Here is an 18,773-nt window from a genome sequence, read left to right on the forward strand (position 1 = left end):
AAATAATAAGATTAAATTAAAAATAATTTTTATAAATAATCAACACTCAAATTTTTAATTACTAAGTTGGTTTATTTAGTCTTGTCGTTTATAAATTGGAAATTTAATTTTTTGATTATTAATTTCATACATAATAATTAATGATTATTATTCATTTTGATATTTAAATATTATTTTCTATTCTACTGTATCAACTAATCAATAATTAGTAGAATATTTTTAGAAAAAAATTTAAGCAATTGCTCCATATCTATCAACGAGTCTTCTTGTTTCACCTGTTTGCATTTGTCGTAAATGCTTGTAATAGCTGTACACAACAAGAAGTGAATACACATTTATTGCTGAAATAAAAATTAAAAAATTAACGACTCATTATTCATCATGAAATTAATTAACAATCAAGTTAATAAATACATACCAAAGAACAGTAAAAATACTGAAAATCCCATTGCGTCTTCAGCATGATACTTGATGACACTGAATGCCAATAAAATTGTGACCAAAGAAAAGAACAATGTGTAAGCAGTTGATAAAACAAGATACACAATCATGTGAGATGGTTTTCTCTAAGAAAAAAAAATACAAACAATTAATTAATTTGTTCCATCAAAATTATCATTGATTAAATGAAAAAAATAAAAATTAACTAACAGCAATGACACCGTAAAGAGTTAATCCATAAACAACATATCCAACAATCATTGCCAACAATGCCCAGTCATTGAATTGATATTGGACAATTGTACCATTTGATGGATATTGAAAAATAATTGAAACTTCTGATAAATATTGTAATGCTGGTCTTGGAACAGTGTACTGAATCTATTAAAACAAAAAATTTATTTATAATTTATATTTTAATTAGTTGAAATAATTTTAAAATTTAATTTACTTACAATATTTAATATTAAAATAATTATTGTTCCTGTACGGAGATCCAAACAACAGCAACCGTCGACTTTCATCTTGAAAAAATTGTTTATTTATTAAGAGAAAAAAACATCAAGTGTAATTTTTTAATTTATAGGTAATAATATTGTTATTGCGTCGTAGATATTGATACCGGTGGATTAAATATCAGTTATATTTATTATTATATAAATTAATTTGAAATTATTATTAGAATAATACTCACGGTTATAATTTTTGTAATATGTCAATTGTAATTTGATATCTTGGTAGAATAGATTATGATTATTTATTTATTTAAAATTATTTGATCAAAATGCAAAATGAATCATCCAAGTGCATCAAAGATAAATGCATCAAACAGCTGATGATGAAAGTGACAGTGAGAGAAGGATCATCTTTCTCTCTCTCAGTTATTGTTATTGTTTTGTTTTTTTTTTTAAACTAGAGAAAAGAAAATGGCGTTGATTTAAAGGGTTTTTTTTTTTATTTAGTAATTTTATTGGTGCTTATTTTTCTTCAATAGTTGCTTTCTTTCACAAAAATCTTCAACTGGAGCTCCAGATAAACGCCATCTGTTGGATCAGAAAGCGTCATCTGTGAGCAAATGTACAAACGTGATTTTCAAAATAGAAAATGGCTGAGCATTGGCGTCAACTCTGTTATTTATTTGTTATAGTTGTCGGTCGACCAGATAACCGGGAAAACAGAGTTGACGCCAATTCAAGTCTTTCAAATTTTTACTGCCTTCAATGTTAATGAACAGATGGCGTTTATCAAACTCCACTAGTCTGAAAGAAACAATAATATCTTTCATCTACAAGTTTTTGCCGGTTTTAATTTTTATTGTTATCATTTATCTATCAAAACACACATGTGTGATCTCTCCTTCAAAAAAACAAAAAAAAAAACAACATTCATGTGAAAACAAAAGAAAGTTTCAACAATATATAACAAACATTATCAATTTATATAAATTTATTCGTATCGCAGTTTAACCAATAAACTTGATAAATTAAATTAAATTTATTGTAACTTAAAAATATAAAAATGTCTTCAAGGTCAACATTAGGAATGCAACAATTTCTTCAAGTTATCATGCACAATGAAGTCTTGAGTGATCAAGAAGTTTCCAATGAATGTGTTCGAATATTAGGTAAATTATTATTAATCATGATGTAATTATTTATTTCTCAATTTTAATGATTTTTTAGATTTATTAATTATTATTTCTGATACAGGTGAGAGAAGTCATGTTAGATGTATTACTGAAATAAACAATAGTTTATCATCAATCAACATGGCAATTCAATCTGGTAAAGATGAACTTACTGGTGAAATTTTTTGGGCATTTGTACCAACAATTAAAGATGAAAAAATGAGGTATTAAAATTAAATTATTAAATGACAATTTGTGTGTATAAACATGACAAGATTATTAATTTTTTTATGTGTTAATTTTGTTTAGATATCAGTCAAAGTATACTCAAGCACAATTGGATTTATTGAGAGCAATATTTTTGGAGATTCTTGATTCTGAAAATGGCTTCATCTCGAGTATTGATGCTTTAAATATTCAATCAACTTTGGAACCAAGACTTTCTCATGCTGAAGCTGAAACAACAATTGGCGAAATGGTTTCATCAAAATGGTTGTCATCAAAGGTATTGCTGTTGCCTAAATTTTTATTTATCATTTAAATATTATCATTAAGGTTGATTCCGAATATCTGAATTTCTGATAGACTTTCGATTTTTTCGGCTTATTTTCTAAATGAAATAATTATCTATATTGTGAATTTTTTTGAATTTTTTCTTGTTTGCTTTTTTCGAGATATTTACTGTCAAAGTTGACAACTTTAACACACAAGGTATACGCGTTACCTCATGTTTTTACGAATAACTTTTTTTTGTGTTGATTCAAAACTGTACATTTACTATCAGATTGTAGCCCTGGACAAGACGAAATTTTGATAATTATTTCAATTTTTTCTTCTTTTTCTTTTAATAAATATTTAACTTTTAAACTTCGAAATTTTGCTAGATGCGCGGCACACAGACATGAACACAAGCATGGTTTTGGCGTACGACGTAAACTTTGTTTGCTAGTGTGTTGCCGCGCACACACATACTACTAAAGAACTTGGTTTTTTCATCAGTGGCGCCACAAAAATTTCAGGATACGGGGAATAAAAAATAGCGTTATTAATATACGGGCCCTTTGTGGCATAAATATTGGTACGGCGATGGGACTTGGAATCAACCTTAATATATTTTTATTTAATTAATTTTCAGGAGGGAAATATTTACATTGGTGTTCGAAGCACCATTGAATTGATGCCATTCTTTCGTGCATCACATCATGATGAATTTAACGCTTGTCCAATATGCGATCGTTCATTATTTCACGTAAGTTTTATAAAAATAATACACATTTAATTTGTTTAATTAAAAATTGATACATTTTTTTAAAAATTAATTATCTAGGGCCACAAATGTGAAAATTGTCAAGCTGTTCATCATCTCTACTGTCTTGGTATTGCTAAAAAAAGAACTGGTATGCTTGAGTGTTTCAAATGTAAAAAAACACTAAATGCTACAGATCTTCCATGTTAGTATAAATTTAATAAATAATATTTACTTTTAAAATATTTATTTATATTAATAAAATTTAAATATATATTCTAGGTATTGATTTAAATAGTTCACGTGGAAGTCAAGCTGAACAAGATGGAACACCAAGTCCACCAATTAAAATTAAAGGAAAAGGAAAAAAACGTAAGGAGCATTGAATAACAATAACAAAAATAAATAAAAAAAACAACCACAAAGTATATTTAAAAAAAAATAAACCATATGTATTTTAAAGTTTTCTCTATTTCATATTATCAACAAATAATTAAACTTTATTTTTATATAAATAAAAAATAATTATCTAATTAATATTACATCAATTGTTTTCATTTTTATCAAATTTTTGTCTTAAAAATTTGAGACCTGCTGATATTTTATCATCGTCTAAAGTTTGATTGTCAGTATTTAATGATGATGATGGTGGTGGTGGTGGTACAGCTGGTAGAGGTATATCAAAAACAGAATCAACATTAATACTTGGAGGTGGCATTGGTCCAATGATATCAGAATCATCACTGTCTTCATCATCATCACTAGCTTCAGCTATCACAGCATTTTGTGGACAAAATAATTGACTTGAAATTGTAGAATTAATTGATGGTGGTGGAACTGAACGAAGTATTTCAATAGGAGGAATAAGTACAGGATTTGAAGAATCAAATGAAGTGACAGTTGAAGGTGGTGGAACAGGTCCAACAAAATTTGAATCAATTTCATCATCAGATTGTTCTTCTTTACTTTGACATTCCCACATATCTGTTGGTTCTGGTCCACCAGTATTTATTCTAATTGGATCAATTGTACTATTATCACTTGTGATAATTTGATTGTGCCTTGTTGCCTTCAAGTGTCCTCCACTTTTAAAATTATCATAAACTGGAGCAAATTCATTTAATCTATCTTTTCGACGTTTATGAATCCATTCTTCTTGTGATAATTCACGGAATTTTGGACGTTTACCAAGTAGTTCACCAAATGCTTTGACTTTGTCTTCAATTTCTATCAAAGAATTTTTTTCATTTGGTTCTTTAGACTTTTTAGAATCATCAGCTATGGCAATTGGACTTTCTAATAATTTTACATCTTCTAAATGTTTTGGAGGTTCTTCTTTTTCTGCTGCTTCTTCTTCTTCTTCTGGTTCTGCTGGTAAACCAGCTCTTATTCTTTTTCTTATTCTTGCAGCTTTTAAACGATTATTTTCAATTTTTTCTTTTAATTCTTTTGTTTCCAACATTTCTTTTTGTTTTTGCTCAGTTTCTTTTCTTAATTTTAATAAATTTTCTTGTTGCTTTTTACGTTCTTCATCGTCTTGTGAAAATGCATAATATCCAACACCATGAGTTCTTGCTTCATCAAATAATATATCTTGATAATGTATATCAGGTTTATGAGATAATTTTTCAGTTTGTTCTTCCCATTTTTTTCTCATTAATTCAATTTCTGTTTCATTTGGTGGAGCAATAAAATCTGGCTGTTGTTGTTCATCATCTTGCTTATTTATTGCAGCATCTTCAGGTGGTTCATTGACAACTTCTTGCTTTACCAAATTGTCTTTTTCTTTCATTTTAGGAAGATCTCGTCTCAGACACCTTCTTGTTCTGCCAAAACAATCAGTATAATCTATCCAATCTTCCTCAGGATCAGAATTAACATCATCATCATCATAATCATCATCATTATAAACTTCATCTTCAGACTCTGATTTATTTGAAAAATCTACTAAATACATCTGATCTTTATCACCATTTTTCTTTAATTTTTCATACAATCTTGATTTTGCTTCCAACATGTATTTTGATTTTTTTAATGTACTTACATCTTCTAGTTCAATTGGATCATCATTTTTATCATCTTTTTTTTCTTTTTTAATTGTTTTTTTTTTACTTTTTATTTTTGGCTTTAATGTTGTTTTTGTTGTATCACTTGTTGATGATTTTGCATCATCAATTTCAGCTTTTTTTCTAAGCAACTCTGCTTTTAAACCAATTAATGATGAATAATTTACACTTATTTTTTTTGAATTATTCATTATTAAACAATATAATTATCATTTAAACAATAACAAAATAATATTTACAACCTCTCTCTGGTATGTTTTTGTTATTGTTGTTGTTATTATTATTAATATTGTTATTAACAAGTGCAAGTATAAATCTAAGCCAGAAGAAAGCAGCACCGAATGGAGCAAATGGTTTTTCTAATTTTCAATTGGCTGAAAAATATAAAATGGCGTTTATTAACGCAAAGAGAGAGGAACGCAAGGAATCGGAATTCTGTTTTTTTTTATTTTTATTTGTGTAAAATAAAACAATTGTAAATACGTTGAAGTTTTAAAAGTTGAGTAGGCTTTTAATAATAAACTCTACTAGTAAGCAAGTTTTTTTTTAAATTAAATTATCAATAAATAAATTAAAAGTTTTCTAAATTTATTAAATGTTTATTGTTGATAAACAAATGTAAAAATAATTATTATAATTATTTGTTGTAGATTGATAAACACATTGTGCATGTAGACAAGAAAAACCGTTACAAACTGGAATAAATTAACAAATAGTTTCTCTTATAAATTGATTTGATAAAAGACAATTAACATGGGTAATTACACAAGTAAAATATTTTCTTATAATGGTGATAAGAGTGATGATTCATCAAGGATTGAGGCTAATTTACAAGATGATAAATTAATTAAAAATCAAATGTGTACTCCTGTTAATCAATCTAAAAAAATTATGATTGATCCAAGATCAGCATCAAGTGGTATTGCCAGAACTCCAATTGAGGTATTTTATTTTTTATGTATTTAATATTGATTTAATAATTACATGATTGTAATTTAATTATTGTTATTTATTATTTTTTTTAAGTCATCAACAACACCAGTAGTACCTCGTTATGTTGCCAAGGCATTGCCTAAGCATCTTCATACTAAAAAATATCTTGAAACTGATTTTGACAACATTGAATCAAGTCCAGTGACTAGAACAATTCCTGATCCAAGATCACCAAATATTGATCAACAACGTACTCCAATTGTTGTTAAACCAGTGACAAATTACATCAGTCCAATTGTCATTGTAAAAGAGGGATCAAATGAATTAACACCAGATTTAAAAACCATTGATCCAAGATCACCAGCAATAGCATTTGACAGAACACCAATTTTAAAATCAAATACATTTGATTATTTATCATCTGATAAACATGAAACTTCAATTGATTTAAAAAATATTAATTCAAATATTACAATGTCATATTGTGAAACTAAAGATGAAATGAATATATCTGAGATTCAAGCACTACCAGAAATAAATACTAAAAAACCAGTTAATTTGGTTGATCGTTTAAATGTTTCTGATATTGTTGATAATACATCTCAAATTAATAATAATTCATGTGACAGTATTTGTTCAGATGACAGTATTTATGAAGAACAAATAACTGTTATTCCAAATTTAAAATCATCCAAAAAAGATCCAATGATTGATGATACTATTGATGAAGAATCACTTGATAATAAATTGAAAGAAAAAGAAGATGTTACTAAAGACGTTAAAGTTGCTGAAGAAATTGTAGGAAAAATTCGTGTTTGGAGAGATTCAACATCACCACAACCAACTGAAATTATTCCAAGTGAAGCTATCAAAAATTCACAAGAAATTATTATTGAATTTGATGACAATAGTATTCTTTCATCAACAAAAACAGATGTTACTAAATTGTCAATTGCTGAGGATAATATTAACAATCAAATTGTTAAAACACATAAAGTTAAATCTTCAAAAAAAGATATTAAAACAATTATTGATGATATTAAAGATGAAGCACCAAAATGTCGTACACCACTTGGTAACAGATCAAATAATACAAAATCAATTGAACTTGGTAAATCACCTCATCAATTTTTAAGAAATAAAGCATTAAGTAATCATCAACAAGAAAATACACCACCAAATGCCAAAAGATTTAGAGGTAAAAATTCAACAAATGCAACAACATGGGATCCAGATATGTCTATCATTATTTAATCAATTTTGTATTCTTATTTTAATTTTTTTTTTGATGCATGACAGAGTGCTTGACAATTAGTTTAATTTTCATTTTGATTTGTTGTTGTAACCAGTGCCAACTTGACGACTGAATTTTAATTTTTTTTTTTTTTTAAATCAACAACAGCTTTGTTGTTTTATTGAATGAAAATTCATAACAATCAATTTTTTTTTTTTGTACTTTAAATGATTTAAGATATTTATTCAATAATCATACACTATGAATAAATGTTTTTTTTTTTAAACAAATAAATAATGTAAAAATAAAAAATATATATTAATTTTTGTTTTTATTTAAATTTTGTTGCATTGCTTCACGAATTGATGATTTTGCTAGTTTTATTGATGACTGAAGATCATTGATAGGTTCTATTAAACTTGTGGTACTAAAAGGGAAAAAGAATAACATTAATAACAATTGAAAAATAATTTAAATTTATTTTTAAACTTTACCTTGGATTTTTAATGATTATTCTTTTTTTTGTATTATCAATATTTGATAATATTTTAATATTAATTCCACTATCAACTTTTTTAATAGCTTGATAAACATTTGTATTTTTATTTTCATTAATTTGTTTATTTATGGGATTTGTTAATTTCATTGTGTCTATTAATTTTGGTCGAATTACTTTGACAGTTGGTGTGCTATGAAAATGTCGACCTTTGTAATTTTTAACATCAGAAGATTCCGATTTTTTTGTTATTTCTGGAAATGTGCAGTTGCTTGAAGTACCTGGAAGACTTGGTTCAGTAACAGGTCGTGGATCAATTGGTGTTGGGATACCATGATTTATTGAAGAAAATGTTTCACCAGGATATTGTTTAGACAATCTGTCTTCAGTCAATGGAAGTGTTGGATATTTTTTTTGTCTATGATACTGAGCTCTATAATTAAAATAAAAACAATTATTAATTTGATTAAAATAATGTTAACAATTAATGATAATTACTTGGGTTTAAATTCATTTGTTTGTAAATTAATTGAATCTTGTTGATTTCTTTTGATTCTCATAGCAACTTCTCTGTTTCTTTGAATTAATTTTTGTCTTGTTTCAGCAATTGTTTCTAATTCTGGTGCATAAAAAACATGAAGAATACCTCCAAAAAAATTTTTACCATCTAAAAAACGTTTTGCTATTCTGAAAATTATAGAAATAAAAAACATACTGTCAAATTGTCTTTGATTAATGATAAATTAAAAATATTTACCTTGCACTTTGAATTCTTTCATATCGTAAATGAAATGTATCAGTAAATTCTTCTGATGGATAATCAGGAAGATGTTCAATTAATTTAATAACACCATAAGGTGCAGAAATTCTTTCAACGTCATCTTTCAAATTAACTTTTGGCACACCGCAAATAATAATATGTTGAGACTCATCATTGATTGTATAAACCTGTCAACCACTCTAAATTGTCAAGGAAACGTACTAATTTCACAATAATAAATTATTATTAATATAACAATTGAAAAAAAAAAAAAAAACAATTTTCAAAATGCTTTATAAATAATATTAAAAATATATCTAAATTTTTATTTGAGTAGGATACAATGCTACCTTGACAGCTGTCAATTTTTTTCCTTGTCTATAAAGTGGTCTTGTTTTGCATACTTCTTTCTTGACATGGTGCTCCAATTTCACCACTTTTGTTGGCTCGTTTGTTGTCATATCCATTATCTAAACATAAACATATTTAAATTGTTATTATAACCTCAAAAATAAATAAACAAACAAACAAATTACTTGTAAAAAAAAATTCAAACAATTACCGTTTTATTTATTATAAATAATATTGTTGTATTAACCAGCTAAATTTATAATTAATAATTACTTATAGGTAATAGGTATAGAAAATAATTTTAAATAAATTAATTTAATAAAACGACAGAAACATGGAATTTGAATTTCGCTATTCTTCTCTGTCTCTCTCCTTTTTTTCTCTGTCTCTCTCTTCTTTATCTATCTATCAATAAATAAAAAATAAATGTGGTTTTTTTTTTTTTTTTGGTTCCGTTAGTCTAGAATCTACAGATGATACCAGAATACCAGATGATCGCAAATATCGTCAGTAATATTCAGTGATATTTTACGTGACGCAGTTGTTAATTGCATATATGTAAAGGTATAATAATGAGTAAAAAAAAAACTTGATTAATTATTTTTATGATAATAAAAAATATTGTTTTATAATAGAATAAATATTAACAGTTATTGAATCATACTGAAGGGGTTATTTTATGATATTGGGCTTGCCCGTTGGGCATTATCAGCCCAAGAACAATCAGGCATGTCAATTCGCATAATTGCACAGCGTATTGCTCAAAATGGTCGTTATATTTTTAATGCTCTACGTAATAACGAGTCAAACTGTACAAAAAACAATACAAGACCCCAACTTGTCAAAATACACGTTGGGCAAGTAGGTAAGTGTCATTCAATTGTTGAAATTTTTTAAAATTATCATGATAAATATTTTAATATTAATATTTTAGATAAATCCCTGGGCCCATTGCCTCAGGGTAATGTCACCAACAATGTCACTAAATCTGTCACCAATAGTGTCAGTAGTGGTACAACACATCTTGGATATTTTGGTGCTCAAGCAAGAAGATTATTTGTTGATAGTATTTTAAAACGTGTTACAAATAGTCTTGCTTCTGATTTACGAAGAAAAGCATGTCGTCGATTAATGGGTGGTGATTCAGCACCATTTTTTGCACTTGTTGGTGTATCATTAGCATCTGGTACTGGAATATTAACAAAAGATGATGAACTTGAAGGTGTTTGTTGGGAAATTAGAGTATGTTTTGTTTTTTTAAATTTAAATAATCATAAAAATATATGATCATTGATTGATTGATTAATTTATAATAATTACAGGAAGCTGTATCAAAAATGCAATGGACAAAACCATCAAATGATCGTAATTATGAAAATTCAATAAATACTTTATCAACAAGTTTAAAAAATTTTATAATTGGTCCACTAATATCAAAAGGATGTTCAGCTGTTGTATATGCATCACGTCTTAAAGAACAATCACAGCTAATATCATCACCAGATGTACCAATAATTGAAACAGATAATGAAGAGCTATCGAAATTTCCATATGCATTAAAAATGATGTTTAATTATGATGCTGAATCAAATGCATTGACAATACTAAAAGCAATGTATCGTGAAACAGTACCAGCACGTAATTATCATCAAGCTGATGAAATTGCTGATTGGGAAAAAAGAATGGCTAATAATAAACGTGTATTACCACCTCATTCAAATATTGTTGATATGTATTTTGTATTTGCTGATCGTGTTCCAATGCTACCGGGCTCAACAAAAATTTATCCAGATGCATTACCATCACGACTTAATCCAGAAGGATCAGGAAGAAATATGAGTCTTTTTTTATTAATGAAAAGATATGATTTGACTCTTAAAGAATATTTAAATAATCATACAATAAATATACGTGAATCAATATTATTATTTGCACAGCTATTAGAAGGTATTGCTCATATGAATACTAATGGTATTGCACATAGAGATTTAAAAACAGATAATATACTTCTTGATACAACTGATGATACTGATAATTGTCCATCATTATCAATAACTGATTTTGGATGTTGTTTAGCTGATAAAAATCATGGTCTTTATTTACCATATAATTCTCATGATGTTGATAAAGGTGGTAATGCAGCATTAATGGCACCAGAAGTATTTAATGCTGAACCTGGTCCATTTACTAAAATTAATTATACTAAAGCTGATCTTTGGACTGCTGGAACAATTGCATATGAATTATTTGGAATGAAAAATCCATTTTATGGAAATTTTAAAGATAAACCATTGTTGCATAATCATAATTATTGTGATGCTGATTTACCAGATCTTCCTGATGGTGTACCATCAATTATTTCTGCTCTTGTTAAAAATATACTTTCTAAAAGTCTTTACAAGGTATAATTGCATTATTTTATTATTGTTTAACATGTGTTTAGTATGTTTTAAAACAATTTTTTTTTTTTTTAGCGATTGAGTGTTGAATTGGCATCAACAATTATGCATCTACATCTGTGGGCTCCAAGTTCTTGGTTCAATAAGCAAAATAAATTACCATCAAGTGATGAAGTTTGTATTTTTTTTATCCAAGTTTTTCTAATAATTATTTTAAATTTTGTATATTAATTTCTTAATTTGTTTTAAAGATTCTTCAATGGCTTTTGTGTCTTACAACAAAAGTACTTTGTGAAGGTCGACAAATAATGATATTTAATGATAAAAAGACAAAATCAAGCAATGACAATATATCAGGACCACCAATGTTTCAAAGAACAATATCATCATCAGTTTGTGGTCGACGAACAATGCCTGAATATCAATTAATTGCAAACTTTTTAACTCGTGTTAGTCTTGCAAATGTACACGAAGGCTTAAAATGGATTAAAAAAAATACATCAATTAATTGAAAAAAAAAAAGAAAAAGTTAATTGATTAGTTTTATTAATTTTTTTCTTTCAAGTAGGCTTTACTAAATTTAATAATAATAAGGAATGTTTATTGATCAATTCGAAATATATTTTCAATTAGTTTATTATTTTCAAATTTATTTTTTCGAAATACAATTTTAATGTCAACATAATTATATTCTTGGCATATTGACGATTCAATTTATTTATTAACAAATCAAATTACTTGATAATTTATTAATCATTTTGGTGAAAGGAAATCATTATGATAATACCTGAAAATTAAAAGAAAAAAAATTTATGAAATATTGATAATGTTGCTGCTTAATGTATATATAAATAATAAATATTAAAAAAATAAAAATAATAAAGCTTGTATATAGACATGAAAAAAAGAAAATATATTTATTAACTTTTATTTTTTTGGTCCAATATTTTCATTGCTCGTTGGTTTAACACATGTTTGTAATTTAAATTTAACCTCATCTAAATCAAGTTTTTTAATATCAGTTAAATCATCAAGAAATATTAAAAATTCATCATAATCAATAGCACTTTTTTGAAATTGAAAAAAACATAAAAATGCATCGGTTGTTGTAACACGTGACATATCAATAACTTTTGCTGATAAAAACCATTTATTTAATTGTGAAAATGCAAGTAGATAAATATCAATAATATCAGCAATTGGATGAGCTTGACAAAAAGCTATTGAGAAAATAATAATTACACATGATTATATATAGAAAAAATATATTCACAAATCAAATAAATGTCTTGATTTTTTTTTTATATTAAATTAATTTATTATTAAAAACCTTCAAACATTGTTCTCAAGGGCACAATACGAATACGTTTTTCTCTTTCTGAGTCATTTGTACTTGTCATTTTGTGCTTTTTATTTTTTTAAAAATTTACATTAATTAACTAAATTTAAACATTTTTAATTTTTCTTTTTAACGTACATGTTTTTGTTTGTTTTGTATTTCAAAAAAATTAAAAAAAAACAAAGGACTATAATTTCTATAAATGTTTATTTATTATTTAAACTGATATCATTTCAGTAAAAAAAGAAAAAGTTTTTAATAATTTACAAAAATACTAAATTAATAATAAACTATTATTATTATTTTTTTTTTTTCTTATAAAAAATATATATTTTGTACTTTTGTATCTTATTTTGATGAAAATGAGACTTGCACTATTTTAGCTTGTTCAAGTGGCAATGTGTAATGAGTTATTTAATTGATTTTTATTTTTTTTTTAAACCACTAAAATACAGCTAAGATAATTGCAAAATAACTTGATTATATATTTTAATTTACAGATATTAAGTATTAAACATGAAAACGTTTTAGACCCATTAAATTATATTCAGTTATAAAATGATATGAACTTTCATAATTTAATATTTGATCTTTTAATTGTTGAATTTTTTCAATAGCTTTTTTATGAACTTTAGTTGTTGATTTTTTATAACGAACAGCTGTTAACATTTTATCAAGAGTATAATGTAGCCAAAGAATATTTGTACTTGGTTCATATCTTTTCCAATCATTTTCAAGTTTAGCTTTCATTAATCTGTAAACATCAAATTGATATTCACCAACAGCTGTGAATAATGATGGATCAAGTGATAGATCATTGTACATACTGCATCCTTTGTGAGTTATTCTTGATAATGTAAAATCAATAATTGATACCTAAATAATAATAAAAAATAATATTTAATAATTGCAAAAGAAACAAATAAAATAAATAATAAAAAACATTTTTAACTTACTTTAATTCCTTGACATGAATATTGAAACTCTTCATCATCAAATTTATAATACATAATTGTTTCTTTTGTTTTTGAAATTAATATATTACCCCAGTGCATATCACGATGTTCAAAATTTAATGATTTTTCACCAACTGCTAGAGTCAATGCAATTTGTATAAATACAGATAATGCCTCAGTTGCATTTTGAAATATAAAAGCTTCTAAATCTTGTCCACCATTACCAAGTTCAAGTGATATATATAATTGTTCATCAGTAAACATACTTGGACAATCATTTTCAGATGTTTTTTCTTCATCATATTTATTCCATAAATCAATTAATTTATTTGGATATTTACCAATTAAACATTTAATACTTTTAACTTCACAAAAACCACTTGTTTTATAATTATCATTAAATCTTAATTTATGTAATTCTTCAGCAATTATTATTTCTGATAATATTTCATTATATTTTTTTTGTGGTTCACCATTAACTAATTTATTTCCTTCAATTGGTATTATTTTAATAACAGATGTATCATTTTTATTATTATAAATAAATACTTCACCATAAACACCTTCACCAATTTTACGACAATTTTTAATATAATTATCTGTATAACATGTTGATATTGGTATGAAATCATCTTGTTGACAACGTTTAAATACAATTTCACGTGCTTTTCTTGGTGAATTTGGAATAATTGTATTTGTATCAATATTTGTAACACGAGGATTATAAATTGTTGTTCTTCTTGGTTGTAAAATAACAGATGTTTTTCTTTTATTTAAAGTTGATAATTTTTTATATTTATTTGATGAGTCAGGGAGACACTTGGTATTATTATCATCATCATCATCATCAACATCATCTTCTTCATCATCCTCATCATCTTCATTCAATGATTCAATCATTTTTCTACTTGTAAATATATCATCTGCTGATTTTTTTATTGTACTCATTCTGTGTTCATTCTGCATATTATAAACATCAACAACACTTTGTCTCCATTTTTTTCCTTTGCCAAAACCCATTTTGTTAATATCCTGTTTTTTATTATTTATTTGATTTAATATTGATAATGATCTTGCCCATTGTTTACCAGGTTTTAAATACAATACTTTACAATCATTATCATCATTGTCTTGATCTATTTCTTGAACTTCTTCAATAGACACTATGTCATTTACATTGTCAATTTTATCTTCATCTTCTTCAGGCATTTTAAAGTATACAGATTTTTTATTTCGTGGATTATCTCTTTTTCTGTTTGATATTCTAACTGAATCATTCAACCTTTCTAAAAGCACAATTGGTAATTTTTCTGATGTTGTGTTATTTAATTTATTCAATGATTTTACATCAACACTTTTATTTAATTCATTATTTTCAACATCTACATTAGCTAATTTTATTGATGATTTATTTCTATTTTTATTTATTTCTTCCTCATTTGGAGTATCATTTATTTTTACTGAAAACTTTATTGATTTTTTATTTTTTTTTAATTCTTTCTCAGCTGATTTATCATTTATTTTTATTGATGATTTTTTTGTTTTATTTAATTCACTAGTATTTTCATTATTTTCTTCAAATACTTCATCGTATATATTTTCATTGCTTGCATTTAGACCCAGGTCAAATGCATACGAATTAATTGGACTTTTAGTTGGTGATTTTTTAGTTTTATCTTTCATTGTATTATCATGATTTGATTCATCATTAAATTTTGATTTATTTTTACTTAATTCCATTATTTCTTCATTTGAATAATTTCTTATTTTTATGAATTTTTTATTTTTAACTTCACTTACAATTATATCATCTTCCTCAAATGAATTATATTTTTTAATTAATAATTTTTTTGATGTATTTTTCTTTAACCTACTGACATTATTATCATCTTCATCATTATCTAGATTTATTATATTATTGTATGATTCATTTGCTGTTGTGTCATTGATATTTTCATCAAATGATTTATCAAATGTTTCATCATGTGATTGGTCAGTTGTTTTAACAGGTGATTGTTTTAATAAATCATCAAAATCATTCATTCTTGAGTATGAATTTCTAAGATTCATTACTGTTGATGTTGATGATGTTTCGTCATACTCAATTGGCAAATCTTGAGAGCTATCTGATTGTATTGAATCACTGCTGTTGTTTGTTGATAATAAATCTTGTGTATTATTTGTTGTTGAAAAATATTCATGATCAGTTAGAGACAAGGGGTGAGTATTATTCAACGCTAATGAACCAGCACTGTTAATTAATGCTGATGATTGGTTCGTGATATTTTTCATTGATGATAATACATCATCACTTTCATTTGGATAATCTTGAGAACTTTCTAATGGCACTGCTGATAAATTATCAGTGTTATTTATTTCTGATGAATAATCATGAGTATTGGCAACAGTATTTTCATTATTGTATGATGAATTTTCGGTATTTTCTAAGCCTAATGATTCATCATCTTCATCATTATCACTCTCTTCGTTAATTTGATATTGTTTTTGAGAACTTTCCAATGGCACTGCTGATAAATTATCAGTGTTATTTATTTCTGATGAATAATCATGAGTATTGTCAACAGTAATTTCATTATTGTATGATAAATTTTCGGTATTTTCTAAGCCTAATGATTCATCATTATCATTATTACTCTCTTCATTAATTTGATATTGTTTTTCATCATTTTTTTCTTCATTGATAAACACATCAGTGACTCGTTCTTTATCACTTTCCACATCACTTTGAATCAATTCAGTTACACTTTCTTCATATTCTTTATCATCAATAGTTTCATTTGATTGTGCTACTTTTTTTGTGACATCAAAACCTTTTTCTAACTCTTCAATCATATCTGTTTCAATGTCTTCAATTTCGTGCATTGATTCTGTTTTTTCTTGTTCTTCTTTTTCACTATCATCATCAACATTTTGTGTCCCAGTTGTATTTTCAATCTCTTCATCTTCATTTTGTTCATATTTACTTTCATCTTGCTGTATTATTTCTTGACTTTTTGTTACATCACTTGTATCTTTTATTTCTTGTTCATTTCTGCTAATTATTTTTGTATCAGGACTCGAAGGTAATCTCAATGATTCCATTGAGTCTGATGATTCCAAAACTGAACCAGGCTCTTGGTCATTATTATCACCGTAAGATGAATCATCAAATAATAAAGGTGATCTTGCATCATCAATTGATACACTCAATGGTGTTGTTATAATTCTCTTAGCTAAATTAATATTATTATCACGATTTATAATTTCTTTAACAGGACTTTTTTGATATAAAGAAGTTTCTTTTAATTCTGATAAATCATATGATTTTCTAGCTAATTTTAATGCTAAATTAATCGTACTAACATCTTCATCAACATCATTATTATCATAACTTATTAAATCTCTGAGTGTTGTTTTTTTACCTTTATTTGCTTTTAATTTTTTTCTTTCTTTTATTACCAATGGAAATGATGATTGAGCTTGTTTTTCATTTTTTAAATTATCCAATTTATTATTGCCATTTGTATTAGTATTAATAGGTGATAATTTTGGTCTTGTTTGTCGTTTTTTCATTCGATTATGTAGAGGAGTACTACTTAAAAATGTCTGATCATTTGTTGTCATATTATCATCAACATTTAAATGATTATCATCAATATCAATTTCTTTATTTACAGCTTTTAATGTTGTGTCAATTCTTACTAAACTAACATGACATTTTTTTGGTTTAATTAATTTAATTCTACTATTGGTATTGACTTTACTCAATGTCAAATCATGAGGTAATAGGTATTTATTTGAATCATCAATATTTTCTTCATTTTTCAAAGAAGAATTATCATGTAAATTTTTTTGAGTGTCTAATCGTACAACATTGACAAAACAATTTTTTAATAATGGAAAAACATTATTTGTTGCATCACCAAGAACACTTGTTTCATTAGTATTTTTTTTATTAATTTCTTTCAAAGTAACAGCTTTATTTTTATTGCTCATTTTAGAAATATTTGATTCACGTTTTTGTGGTGAATTAATTTTCTTTTTAATACTATTAATCTTTACACTTGGATTTTTTGTACTTGAATTTATTGCTGCTGATGATTCAATTGATTTATTGCTAATAAAACTTGATTCATTTTCTAATCTTATCAATTCAATATTACATTTTTTAATTTTTTTATCTTCATGAGTGCTTTTTTTTATTTTTTTATTGATATTTTTTTTTGAAGTTTGTTTCGTTTCTTTTTTACGTAATGTTCTTTTTGTTTTGTTATCATTAACATCATCATCAACATCATCATTATTCTTTTTATTTTTTAAATTTATTTTTGGTTTTTTTATCCTAGGAACATCATCCTTATTGTTAATATTATTTTTACGTTTATTAACATTTTTTTTTGTCACTTTAACGACAGGATTAACCCAGGGAATTTTACCAAAACTATTATTATCATCATCATCAGATGTATTTACAAAACTAGAGGTATCATTAAAAAATGATTCATCTGGTCCAGGTAAAGAAGGTGGCGGTGGAAGTCTGTTAAATAATAAAAAAATTTAGAACAAATATTATTATTGTTATTATTGAATTTTCATTATTATGATTATTTTTTGGATGATAGAGAAATAATTAAAGTGTTATAACAACAGTATCATATCGTCATTGACAACTTACTTCACGTCTTTGGCAATTCTGTCAAATGTTGTCTCAAATGGATTGACAGTGTTTTTTGCAATGTCATTTTGTAAATCATCATCATCATCATCATCATTACCATCATCATCATTTTCACTGCTTGTGTATGGATCAATGGGAATTGGTGCTTTCACTATTGTCGAGGTTATCACTGGCTGTGAATTTTTTTGTTTTCGCTGATACGTTCTTAATGGACGACCGGGCATTGTGATCTAAAAATTTAATTGTA

At 25.8% G+C, this 18,773-nt stretch overlaps 8 protein-coding genes across 11 annotated transcripts; 3 read left to right on the forward strand and 5 right to left on the reverse strand.

Moving 5' to 3' along the window:
• Positions 1-53: 53 nt before the first annotated feature.
• LOC122848456 lies at positions 54-1,349 on the reverse strand. Its single transcript, XM_044146538.1, has 5 exons — positions 1,136-1,349; positions 897-965; positions 652-822; positions 419-566; positions 54-341 (listed from the first exon to the last, which is right to left on the reverse strand). The coding sequence occupies exons 2-5, from the start codon at positions 963-965 to the stop codon at positions 232-234; spliced, it is 498 nt and encodes a 165-aa protein (XP_044002473.1). The 5' UTR covers positions 1,136-1,349; the 3' UTR covers positions 54-231.
• Positions 1,350-1,725: 376 nt separating this feature from the next.
• On the forward strand, positions 1,726-3,747 carry LOC122848443 (non-structural maintenance of chromosomes element 1 homolog). Its single transcript, XM_044146522.1, has 6 exons — positions 1,726-2,065; positions 2,151-2,292; positions 2,378-2,573; positions 3,204-3,317; positions 3,396-3,519; positions 3,597-3,747. The coding sequence occupies exons 1-6, from the start codon at positions 1,960-1,962 to the stop codon at positions 3,698-3,700; spliced, it is 786 nt and encodes a 261-aa protein (XP_044002457.1). The 5' UTR covers positions 1,726-1,959; the 3' UTR covers positions 3,701-3,747.
• An 84-nt stretch (positions 3,748-3,831) lies between these two features.
• Positions 3,832-5,625, reverse strand: LOC122848389 (coiled-coil domain-containing protein 174). The gene has a single exon (XM_044146441.1). It carries the CDS (start codon positions 5,569-5,571, stop codon positions 3,859-3,861), a length of 1,713 nt encoding a protein of 570 aa, XP_044002376.1. The 5' UTR covers positions 5,572-5,625; the 3' UTR covers positions 3,832-3,858.
• A 165-nt stretch (positions 5,626-5,790) lies between these two features.
• LOC122848411 lies at positions 5,791-7,859 on the forward strand. Of its 2 annotated transcripts, none has more exons than XM_044146476.1 (3): positions 5,791-5,910; positions 6,031-6,322; positions 6,407-7,859. In XM_044146476.1, the coding sequence occupies exons 2-3, from the start codon at positions 6,134-6,136 to the stop codon at positions 7,565-7,567; spliced, it is 1,350 nt and encodes a 449-aa protein (XP_044002411.1). In that variant the 5' UTR covers positions 5,791-5,910; positions 6,031-6,133; the 3' UTR covers positions 7,568-7,859. The 2 variants fall into 2 exon arrangements, with proteins under 2 accessions (XP_044002411.1, XP_044002412.1); XM_044146477.1 differs by having other exon boundaries at positions 5,807-5,878; positions 6,407-7,744.
• LOC122848428 (RNA-binding protein 48) lies at positions 7,754-9,533 on the reverse strand. The gene is made up of 6 exons (XM_044146504.1): positions 9,366-9,533; positions 9,154-9,273; positions 8,801-8,991; positions 8,542-8,730; positions 8,042-8,476; positions 7,754-7,974 (listed from the first exon to the last, which is right to left on the reverse strand). Exons 2-6 carry the CDS (start codon positions 9,268-9,270, stop codon positions 7,866-7,868), a joined length of 1,041 nt encoding a protein of 346 aa, XP_044002439.1. The 5' UTR covers positions 9,271-9,273; positions 9,366-9,533; the 3' UTR covers positions 7,754-7,865.
• A 79-nt stretch (positions 9,534-9,612) lies between these two features.
• Positions 9,613-12,935, forward strand: LOC122848380 (serine/threonine-protein kinase Pink1, mitochondrial). 3 transcript variants are annotated; one of them, XM_044146430.1, is made up of 6 exons: positions 9,613-9,718; positions 9,805-10,019; positions 10,089-10,396; positions 10,477-11,556; positions 11,629-11,727; positions 11,805-12,935. In XM_044146430.1, the coding sequence occupies exons 2-6, from the start codon at positions 9,884-9,886 to the stop codon at positions 12,063-12,065; spliced, it is 1,884 nt and encodes a 627-aa protein (XP_044002365.1). In that variant the 5' UTR covers positions 9,613-9,718; positions 9,805-9,883; the 3' UTR covers positions 12,066-12,935. The 3 variants fall into 3 exon arrangements, with proteins under 3 accessions (XP_044002365.1, XP_044002364.1, XP_044002366.1); XM_044146429.1 differs by having other exon boundaries at positions 9,614-9,718; positions 9,790-10,019; XM_044146431.1 differs by having other exon boundaries at positions 9,615-9,718; positions 9,824-10,019.
• On the reverse strand, positions 12,172-13,037 carry LOC122848464 (tubulin polymerization-promoting protein homolog). The gene is made up of 3 exons (XM_044146545.1): positions 12,884-13,037; positions 12,479-12,773; positions 12,172-12,340 (listed from the first exon to the last, which is right to left on the reverse strand). The coding sequence occupies exons 1-2, from the start codon at positions 12,951-12,953 to the stop codon at positions 12,481-12,483; spliced, it is 363 nt and encodes a 120-aa protein (XP_044002480.1). The 5' UTR covers positions 12,954-13,037; the 3' UTR covers positions 12,172-12,340; positions 12,479-12,480.
• A 43-nt stretch (positions 13,038-13,080) lies between these two features.
• Positions 13,081-18,750, reverse strand: LOC122849389 (MATH and LRR domain-containing protein PFE0570w). The gene is made up of 3 exons (XM_044148085.1): positions 18,524-18,750; positions 13,849-18,106; positions 13,081-13,768 (listed from the first exon to the last, which is right to left on the reverse strand). Exons 1-3 carry the CDS (start codon positions 18,748-18,750, stop codon positions 13,403-13,405), a joined length of 4,851 nt encoding a protein of 1,616 aa, XP_044004020.1. The 3' UTR covers positions 13,081-13,402.
• Positions 18,751-18,773: the final 23 nt, after the last annotated feature.

This window comes from Aphidius gifuensis, linkage group LG2 (assembly GCF_014905175.1).
Source record: "Aphidius gifuensis isolate YNYX2018 linkage group LG2, ASM1490517v1, whole genome shotgun sequence".
In the NCBI taxonomy this organism is placed as follows: domain Eukaryota; kingdom Metazoa; phylum Arthropoda; class Insecta; order Hymenoptera; family Braconidae; genus Aphidius; species Aphidius gifuensis.

Excerpts from the sequence above, each read along its gene's own strand:
- LOC122848380 (XM_044146430.1), top strand. The coding sequence starts at position 9,884 with ATGTCAATTCGCATAATTGCACAGCGTATTGCTCAAAATGGTCGTTAT. Across the intron at positions 10,397-10,476 it reads GTGTTTGTTGGGAAATTAGA|GAAGCTGTATCAAAAATGCA; the intron begins GTATGTTTTGTT and ends TAATAATTACAG. Across the intron at positions 11,728-11,804 it reads AATTACCATCAAGTGATGAA|ATTCTTCAATGGCTTTTGTG; the intron begins GTTTGTATTTTT and ends TTTGTTTTAAAG.
- LOC122848411 (XM_044146476.1), top strand. The coding sequence starts at position 6,134 with ATGGGTAATTACACAAGTAAAATATTTTCTTATAATGGTGATAAGAGT. Across the intron at positions 6,323-6,406 it reads TTGCCAGAACTCCAATTGAG|TCATCAACAACACCAGTAGT; the intron begins GTATTTTATTTT and ends ATTTTTTTTAAG.
- LOC122848443 (XM_044146522.1), top strand. The coding sequence starts at position 1,960 with ATGTCTTCAAGGTCAACATTAGGAATGCAACAATTTCTTCAAGTTATC. Across the intron at positions 2,066-2,150 it reads TGAATGTGTTCGAATATTAG|GTGAGAGAAGTCATGTTAGA; the intron begins GTAAATTATTAT and ends TTTCTGATACAG. Across the intron at positions 2,293-2,377 it reads ATTAAAGATGAAAAAATGAG|ATATCAGTCAAAGTATACTC; the intron begins GTATTAAAATTA and ends AATTTTGTTTAG.
- LOC122848428 (XM_044146504.1), bottom strand. The coding sequence starts at position 9,270 with ATGGATATGACAACAAACGAGCCAACAAAAGTGGTGAAATTGGAGCAC. Across the intron at positions 8,992-9,153 it reads AAAAATTGACAGCTGTCAAG|GTTTATACAATCAATGATGA; the intron begins GTAGCATTGTAT and ends AGTGGTTGACAG. Across the intron at positions 8,477-8,541 it reads ACAAATGAATTTAAACCCAA|AGCTCAGTATCATAGACAAA; the intron begins GTAATTATCATT and ends TTTTAATTATAG.
- LOC122848456 (XM_044146538.1), bottom strand. The coding sequence starts at position 965 with ATGAAAGTCGACGGTTGCTGTTGTTTGGATCTCCGTACAGGAACAATA. Across the intron at positions 567-651 it reads CTCTTTACGGTGTCATTGCT|AGAAAACCATCTCACATGAT; the intron begins GTTAGTTAATTT and ends TTTTTTTCTTAG. Across the intron at positions 342-418 it reads AGTATTTTTACTGTTCTTTG|CAATAAATGTGTATTCACTT; the intron begins GTATGTATTTAT and ends TTTTTATTTCAG.
- LOC122848389 (XM_044146441.1), bottom strand. The coding sequence starts at position 5,571 with ATGAATAATTCAAAAAAAATAAGTGTAAATTATTCATCATTAATTGGT.
- LOC122849389 (XM_044148085.1), bottom strand. The coding sequence starts at position 18,750 with ATGCCCGGTCGTCCATTAAGAACGTATCAGCGAAAACAAAAAAATTCA. Across the intron at positions 18,107-18,523 it reads AGAATTGCCAAAGACGTGAA|AACATTACGTAAAAAAGAAA; the intron begins GTAAGTTGTCAA and ends CAAAACAAAAAG. Across the intron at positions 13,769-13,848 it reads ATTCATGTCAAGGAATTAAA|GTATCAATTATTGATTTTAC; the intron begins GTAAGTTAAAAA and ends ATTATTATTTAG.
- LOC122848464 (XM_044146545.1), bottom strand. The coding sequence starts at position 12,953 with ATGACAAGTACAAATGACTCAGAAAGAGAAAAACGTATTCGTATTGTG. Across the intron at positions 12,774-12,883 it reads CTTGAGAACAATGTTTGAAG|CTTTTTGTCAAGCTCATCCA; the intron begins GTTTTTAATAAT and ends TTTTCTCAATAG.